Source organism: Morone saxatilis, unplaced genomic scaffold (assembly GCF_004916995.1).
Source record: "Morone saxatilis isolate NCDOM2014 unplaced genomic scaffold, NCSU_SB_2.0 Contig20, whole genome shotgun sequence".
NCBI lineage: Eukaryota > Metazoa > Chordata > Actinopteri > Moronidae > Morone > Morone saxatilis.
This window is the reverse complement of record NW_023339763.1, coordinates 24973222-24982563: the sequence shown is the minus strand read 5'-3', so window position 1 is coordinate 24982563 and position 9342 is coordinate 24973222. Positions and strand designations below refer to the sequence as shown.

The following is a 9342-nucleotide window of genomic DNA, read 5'->3' as shown; positions in this document are numbered from 1 at the left end:
TATTCCACGGCTGAGAGAGTTCATGGTTGCTGCGCTCTCCACCACTCAACGTGACACTTCATTCTAATTTGGAATTCTACTTGTGTATGAAGCAACCGTGCCCTCAATCACATTCTTGCAAGTTATTAAAATCCCTCTCATCCACTCCCACTTTGTCTTTCCTTCCGAACTCATATTCCCTGTCTCTCCCCTCCCTACAAAATGCTCAAAGTTGTTCAATAGCACCTGAAGTTTTAGGTGGGAATACCAATAGAGGCAGCAGTACTCGCTTGATCCATAATAAATGTGTGTATGCTGCATGTGGTGGAAGAAATGTGCATTGCTTGCTAGAGAGGAGGCAGATGACCGCTGTGAATTTGCTGCCCACAGCTTTTCAAAAGTTCAAACACTCATACTATAGTGAATGTGAGAGGGCGTAAGTACAGGGAATGAAAATAAACAGCAAAATAAGGAGAGAAACTAGCAACTATGAATCAAAGTTAGTTCGGATTTGAAACGTATGCACTGTTCACATTTGTGCACATGCTGTTATATTCACACATTTCAAGTGGTTTTTCACGCCAGTGTTCTCCACTAAAAGCATTTTAGTAGCAACCATAAGAGATGATACTGACTTTTGATACTGACTTCAGTCATCTTTCACCACAGCATTACCTTAACTGCAGCTGACTCCCAAATCTATCAGCTATGCCAGCATAACCACTGACATATCACAACTGGGCCAGAAAAAAACAATAAAGTAGGTCTGATAACACATTTGTTTCAACATTTTAGTAAGCTTGATACAGTGAACAGTGATGTGTATGTTAAGAGGCATCAGTTAAGTTGATTGAATTTGCTTGTTAAACAGCTAATTAGCCAGCAGTTCAAGTACAAAAAAATACTGATGTCTATATTTACATTTACACAATGCAGGAAAAAACCATGTCTATTTCATCTAAAAGAGACATTTACAATTAACCCCAACCCATATAAATCTAGTTACCTAAAGTCAAACTTTTCTTGCCCCTATACAAGTTGTTTTATTTAACAAATACAAATAACAAATAACAACAAAGAGCCTCTTAGCTGCCATGCAAGCGAGATTCTGTCAGCACTCCAGCAATGTTTTTCAGAAACTTGTCCTGTCTTTGAAAAACAACCCTGTTTTACTTGCCTTGCACTCAAACTTGTGGCAAAACTGTGAAATACATAAAGCTTTGCACCTCCAACACCACCTAACTAAACTCCTATTTCCAGGATCATTTAAATGCTCGCTTGTGCTCATGCACTGTCTTTACCCATTGCCATTTTCTCATGAGTGCCTTATGGGTACTGTACATGTGCAACTCTCAACAGAGATCAGCTCCAGATCAGTCAAGGTAGCTTTTGTCAGGGGAATCCTTATTGTTGAGTCCACCATAGTAACACCAAAAGTGTCCAAAGTACACCAGCCAGCTACTAGTTCCACACCATTTCAGTACAGTATGAAAACCAAGGTCCTTCAAACTGGTTTGACATAGATGATCCATCACAGTGAGCAATTTTCCACCATTACAAAGCTTAGTCCATGTTGTGATTTTCAGAACTTGTCTAGGTGGTGTATTCACAAATGCCCCAATGAACCCAACACTCATCTACCTGATTGCATGAACGAGCTATGCTCTATAAACTGAAAATCAAATCCAGGGGCTGTATGCTCCAACAGGGTTTACCCCTGGTCTTAAACTAACTAAACTAAATTTGCTGTTCTAGACCAGGCATATAATCCAGACGTATAATCTAGTCATGAGCCGATGTAAAATCTGTTTATAAATCACTCTATACTGATGTTTTCAGGTGAGGACACTGGCAGTTTGATGGATTTTTCTCAAAGAAATGTCTTTCTTTGCTTGCTCAGAACATTGTTTTCTGGGGCTGGCCTTCTTATTATTTATTATTACACTGGACTACTTGGCAGTCAGCGTTTTCTTGTGCTTGCTGGACAGCTCTATTCATTTTCTTATCTCTGTGTCTGTGAACTTTTCTTTCCTTTTTTCCTCCTGAACATCGCTGCAGATTACAGGTTTCACAGGCTAGGTAATAGCCATAGTCATGTGGAATGCATCGTGTAATACTAGGCTTGAGTTTGGTTGGTGCAAGTTAATTCTACAGACTGTTCCTAACAAAGGCCGGCTTATCTGTTAGGACCAGGCTTAGTAAAGAGTGCAACCGATCCAGTGTACAGAACACTAAAATTCAAAGGCTGTAGTGAATCTCACCGTTACTGTTTTGTTCTTCTGCAACACTTCAGACTTGTCCATAATCTGGACTGAGGAGGGCTTCTCTGCAAACACAAAAGGAGACAATCAGGTTTTGGAATTACAAAATTGTAGCTTGCAAAGCATTTGCATAAACTTTTTCAGATTTTCCTGCCTTTCTTCATACCATTAATGATTTCCAAACGCATGTACAGAACTGCGGGGCACACAAACATTTCACTCATTTCACTGACAACGTTCAGCAAACGGCCAGCAGATAGCCCAGTTCATCTAAATGCTTAGCTGCAAACTTACTGCGTTCTTAATATTCAAGCTGTAGGGCATCATTTCAACTTGCCCCCTGTTAACTACAGCCTAATGCTCTCTCTAAGGCCTATTGAGTGTAGTCTCTTCATGTCCTATTTCACGCTTGGGTTTGCAAAGCCCATTAGCAGGTGATACATTGGCAGTTTTGAGGAGTGCAATTCAGATTTAGAACCGTATTTCAGGAGGAAACAAATGGGACACAGTGGATGAAATTGAGTTTTAATGCAATTAAAACCAAGCCGTTTGTTAGCAAAAGTGAATATAAGCGTTACCCATGAATCTTTGAATAAGCTTGACAAATGTATTTTATTTATTTATTTATTTATTTTTAAGCCAATGCTAAGGATTTTCCGTTTCAGTGACTTCCTGGAAATTACACCAAACAGCTTGAAGATGACAACATTAACAAAATGTATTGTTCTTTGTTCAACAGTCTGCATGATGTTCTTTATTTGAAGATGACTAAATATGCACACAATATACTTTTACAGATCAAATACAGATGCTTTGGGACCCTGGGAATGAAAGTCATCTTCAAGCTTCCAATCTAAAGTGTCTTTCTATTTTTCTCGGCTCTGATTGGTTGGTTTTCATCCAGGCCCAGTGGATTCTTGTACATGTCATTAGGAGTGCTAAAACAAGTCAGAGTAACCAGATTTTCTCACAGATTATCTGTTTTATATACTGCAGTTAGAATACTGTGAACATTTCAGCAATGATGACAAAAAGTTACGTCTATAAAAGTTACCTACTGCAGCTTTAATGTCATATATTGTATATTCCGGTGCAGTTTGAAAGATGCTAATTTCATTTTCCATAAGTGTCTATGATGATCTCCACCCCTTTCAGACATGCAATATGTAAGTAGTGAAGGCTTTTTGGAGCATCGTCATAGTGAGAACAGAAGTAGTGTGTACACAATATAATATGATGATAATATGATGATAATGTGATGTAGGAAGTGTCTTCTGTTCTTCTATTAATTCACCAGTTAAGTTATGAGGATAAACATTGTTATAGTGTTTTGAGCTTACTGTAAACAAGCACAGAGACAGGGAACTCCATGAGGTTGGCAGCTGACACCACCATGCAGGTGAAGGTCTTTTGGTCTTTGAGTGAAGCCTGAGTGATACGCAGGTTGAACTTGTCATCAATGCTGACCCGCTGGGCATAACTGTCTGTGGCCTGAACAGTGGCCTGGTCGCTGCGGGTCTGTTTGATCAACAGGTCTCCGGGAGTGCCATCGTCTTTTTCCTGAAGCACAACACGGAGAAGAGACAGAAATGATAGGAAGGTTGGGTGATTCTGTAAAATCAATGTAGCACAGTTCCTCATTCCTCAGTCATAATTATAGTTTAACTTTAACAGAGAAGTAGAAAAATGTAAGAATTTATGACACAGCATAAAAGTGTCCATCAACAAACCTCCAAAGAACATGTGACATCATTCAAAGTAACACCAAGAAGAAGAAAAAACTGTCAAGTCTATTGGATCTTTTTCATCAATGATGAATTTGATATGGGGGCAGCAGTATGTTGTAGTTATTGTATACTCTATTGTACATGTAGTACACCCTAGTTTATATTTGATGTTTGTGACAATGGGTCATCTTTCTATTTATGACAGATCTTAATTACTCTTTTATCTCTCCATGCCTCTGTGATATCCTTCTCCCTCTCTCTCATTTTTAATGATTCTGACTGAAACTCTTGTTTTGCCCAGGTGAATTTCATGACATATTTGGCTCTTCCCTAAAACCACTACTTCTTTTTTTGCGCATTTCAGTATTTCCTAATTCTTCCAGGAAAGTTTAAAAATGTATGTGACAATGTGTAGTCATATACACCAAAGCCAAGTCATTTCATATGGTCATTTTTTTCTCTATAAACACTTCATAGTAGGACTATGTGTTGGCAAGAATCTGGCGATACAGGGGATACAATTCAGTATATTTTAATATATCGAGGTGATATATTGCTTTTTTGTTTATAAAATCGTTAAAAATGTAACTTTTTTATGCAGCCAGAACAGAGTAACAATCAACATCATAGCACTCTGCTATCTAGTGGCAAGGGGTTTTAACACAAAAATCAACAGCGTTGTTAGAATCGATACAATATCACACAACAAAAATGCAAAATACATATACATACAATACAGTATTTTTCGATATTTTCTTACACCCCTACTTCATAGACCGCATTGAAAGTCAGTTTCTACTTACATATTTCCACTTGACGAACATCAGATGCTGGGGTGCCGGAGCTCCATCGTTGCATGGTATAACAATGGTCTCTCCATACAAGGCAGTCACACTTTCTGTGCCCCAAACTGCAACACAAAAGGCAACAGATTGTTACTATTAACTATTAATCAATAAAAAAAACTTCTTCCTGTCAGTCACAGGTGTCTAGCAACAGTGGGAGCATTTATCTCAAGTACTGCTGGTCTGGAGCCTCATTGGCCAAATCTGTGCAGATAAACTGAGAAATATGTGCTCTCTCCTACCTCAAAGTACTGTTATGGTGTATTTGTGCACATCATACCCGAAATATTCCAGTAGAGCCAAGTTACAGGCAAAAGGTTACAAACCTTTGACATCATAGGAAACACAGCAACAATAAAAAGGCATAAAAGTGCTTGTGGGATTCACACTTTTAAGTGACAGGGAGAGACCTGATGTCTTAGATCACTTGATCTAGAGCTTTTGAAGAACAGAATATTCAAACAAAATATATGGCTCATATCCCTATGATCCCAGAATTGTTAGACACCCTTAACTAGAATGTGCTTAGACTTGCCAGCCCCTCCCAAGTGTGAGCTTCGAGAAATCGTGCTGCAAACTAAGTGAATAAAGGAATGCCTCCCAGCTCGATGGCAGAGGTGCGAGAGGTCAGGCTCAGCGATTCAAGCTCAGCGCTGCTTGTGCAGTGGCACCATAAAATAATTTCCTCTGTCCACAAAAGAGAGGGAGCATTGAGGTGGAGTGGTTGCTATGGCGCCACAGCCCAGTCATGTGCATCGTGGGAGGAGGGAGAAAAGGGGCGGAGAAGAGATGGATGGATGGATGGGGGTCAGAGCAAACCCGGAAGGTCTTCACGCTTCAACTCTTTCTCTTTGAGCTTTTGGCTAAACAGGCAGAACAAGAAGCAGTTTAGATTCTGGTCATTCCAGATGAGGCCAGCTGCTGACTGACGCGGCTGCTTTTGCTCAATGCTCGTCTTTTCATACTTCTCCCAGCTCTGTGCTGACCTTAACTCATATCAAATCTTTTGCTAAAGTTAGTACGCGACAAAACAAGTATCAGGTCCGTCTTCGTTGAAAAAGTCAGAAGAAAACACATGCACAGCTCTAACCATAATCATCATAATCAATAAATGTTTTTCACCAACATCTCATTATTAAATGTGTTCAGATCAGAGTGCTTCGCAACCTTGTTTTATAGTAAATTGGGTTTGACAGACAAAAGTATTCCATGAATCAGTTCATTTCCTGAATCAACAGTAAGTCAACATGTAATTCCCCAGATCCACTCTGTTTTAAACCAGTTTGACAACATCCAGTCAAGTTGCGGGAGAGAACCACAAAGAGCTAACTGCGTTACTGAGGGCCAGTTGGAAAAACTGATCAGTTGGTCAGTTCAGTCAAAAGTTGAGGACTTACAAAACAATGACTTGGTCCCACCTCTGAAAATGTATCAGCCTTAATGTGAAGTTGAGCATATGGCCTTCCTTGTCCTACAAGATGTTGTAAAATTATACATTATTCTTCCCTTCCATATGATATAATAAGTGATGTCAGTTTTTACTTATGGCTCTGTTTATTCACATCAGAGAACAGGATCGTTTGAACGTCTAGAAAAAATACATCAATGGTGTGAACTTCCTATAACACAAAGCTTCATTGATTTTTTCCAAAGCTGCTTTCAAATTAAAGCAACTGTGTATACGATGAGCTACACTGGTTATGGTTTAATGAAGAAGACCATGAAAAAAAGCTGCATGTTTTCCCTGGTAATGCAAGACACAAGTCACATGGGGATTCGGCTCAGAGAGTCAGCTAAATTTAACATCTTTGATCACATAACAACAGTTATGGAGAAGTAAACAAACTGTCTCAGTGAATTCGAGCTGGATGGCCAATTATGAGAATGTGTGCGCCTAAAAACTTCAGAGTGCAAAGAACTAAAGTGGTAGCAGAAAAAAAAAACATCTCCAATTTTAGGAGGTATGAGACATTGGCTTGGTTCCCTGCCCAGTTTCTTTCTGGGTTTCGCATTTATACAAAGGTCACAGTTTCAGTGACATACAGAAAATAGAAAGGAGAAGTGGTGTTAACATTGTCTTAAAGTGTGTACACACAGATATGAATTTTTATCACCAGATGGCATAACTACTAAATATTGTATTGGTGAGTGGCCAAAAAGAGAGAAAATAAGAACTTGCAGCCCCTCTATGGCTAGATATATGTGTATATATGTGTCTAAATATAGTTGGCTAGAGTGCTGAAGTCTTTCCTAATTTCCTAATTGGCAAATTACAGCCACACAACCCCCAAAAGCCTTATTGTTGTTTAGTTGATTTATATCATAGGCCGGTGTACTGTGATAACAAAAGAACTGATCAAATGTATCAGATGTACCATGCATAACATTTCATTAAAGCTGCAGTAGGTCATTTTTCTAAAAATTATTGTTTGTCATATTTGCTGACATTTTTACTGTGTTTTGACAGTACATGAGACAGATAATCGTTAAAGAAAATCAGATGATCAAACGAGAACCACCAATGAGAGCCAAGAAATATAGTTGACTCTGACTGTTGATTCTCATTCTCAGGTTGTCAAACACAGATGCTTTGGGACGCTGAGAACAATCAACTATCTTCATACCTTCAACCCAAAAAGTCTTTATATCTTTCTGGGCTCTGATTAGTTGTTTTCATCCGGGCCAGAGGGATTCTTGCAAATACTATTAGAAGCACTAGAAGGACCCAGAAGACCTTGATTTTTCTGTTTACATTTAATGACATTTTCAGAAAATGTGACAAAGTATTTTAATAAAAATCCACACACACACACACACACACACACACACAAACACACACAAAAAGATGCAGAGAAGCATTGCTAGCAAGACCCGGTTATAATATTAAATCCAAGGTGTCTCTGCTATAATGGTTCTTGTCAGAGCTGTAGCATGGTATGCACAGTGGGCAAACAGTGGCAACAAGAACAGTTACCTAAGAATCCAAAGCAAACAGTGCTGCTGGGCCTCACTGATATAACCACGCTCCCTTTAACATGTAGCGTTACCAGGTGTACCGCTCTATGTTGCTTTTTTATCCCTTGTCCTACATATTGAGACGATGTGCCACATTTTGATTGGCTCTAGTTTTCAAAAACTAGCTAGGCTTTTCTTAAATCTGGCTTTTATCCAGTGGCTGTGAAGAAAGCAGGTAAGGCTGTCATCACAGGGCTGTGTTTGATGTCAATCAAACTGCACACAAACTAGGGCTGTAGCGATACACTACACTTAATGTCGCGACTACGATACGATCACGATATTCAGCTCACGATACGACTATGAATATCCACGGGATATTCGCAACGATACGATTTCTGAACGATTTTAAAGGGACAGTGGTGATATTTGGTGAGATCTTGTGGGAGTGTTCCATTGGACTTGGATTGGAATCATAACTTGGAACTGGGAAAACTGAGAATTACACAATATAGGTGCTCTGACTGGGCAGAGAGTTACAGGGGTGCAAAATGCTGGAGCAAAATGATCCGAACATAGGGTGGGAGACAATGTAGTTTAATTTATTGAAAGTACAGGTGCAAACTGTAGCTTACAAGCTTTTGAAAAGTAAATGTGCCAGTATTACAATGGAACAACGGGAGAGTTTTTTTTCTACTTATGTACTGTAGATGCTGTTGCATTGGTTGCATTTAGTAATGTTGATTTTACTTTTCATGTTAGCCTTTATTTTATTTTTATGTTAGCTTATGTTTTACTCTAACCCATGTATTCACTTTCCCACCTTTGGTATTGGCAACTGATTGCACAGTAATTTCCCGGGATAAATAAAGCTTGAATCTTAAATTTAAAAAGTGGCAGCAAGTGGTCTGTTGCTGGAACAGGATCTTGCAGCTTTTTTACCTTGAACTGAACATATGATGAGCCGTAGTGCCTAAGCGCAGCACCAGGTAAAGTAACATTAGTACCGATGGGCTTCTCAAACACAGCCAATAATTCAATGTCCGCTAAGAACAACATTTAAAAAGTTTAACTTAAAAGTGTACCCCGTCTTAGCGGGTAGTTTAAGGCCAGGAAGAAGAAGATGTTCGGCGATCTGTGTTTTAAAAAAGGGAGTATCATAGACGGGTAACTTGCTATAAATTGCTCTACAGCGACACTAGCAGCTGGCTGACCTAACGCTCTTCCTGCAAAAGCGAAACACGGGGAAACGGGGCAGGAGCGCGAGTGCCAGGCGGAACCGGGGGGATTGAATGGGACTAAATGAGTCGCATACTCGCGGCTAAAAAATCGATACTTTCTGGGGAAACAAAATATCGTATTATATGCGGAGGATCGATAAAAACATGCATCATGCCCTAACACCCAACGTGGGTCAAGTAGGTTACCTGTCACATCTCTTGCTACGCCCAGACGGAGAAGTGCAAGTCACACAAAGTCCACAAGCTATTGCAGACAAGATGCAATGTTTATTTTTTAAATAGCCATTAAAGCTACATTTACTTTTATTATTTTCTGAAATTTGACACATTTAGA

The 9342-nt window shown here is 39.3% G+C and overlaps 1 protein-coding gene across 1 annotated transcript in view; it reads right to left on the bottom strand.

The window, feature by feature from the left end:
* alcama (activated leukocyte cell adhesion molecule a) overlaps positions 1–9342 on the bottom strand; it is a gene marked incomplete at its 5' end in the record, with an annotated part of 64466 nt that overhangs the window by 21176 nt on the left and 33948 nt on the right. The window contains 3 exon segments of the mRNA XM_035666905.1: positions 2241–2305; positions 3581–3800; positions 4771–4877. Coding sequence (XP_035522798.1) covers positions 2241–2305; positions 3581–3800; positions 4771–4877 — 392 coding nt within the window.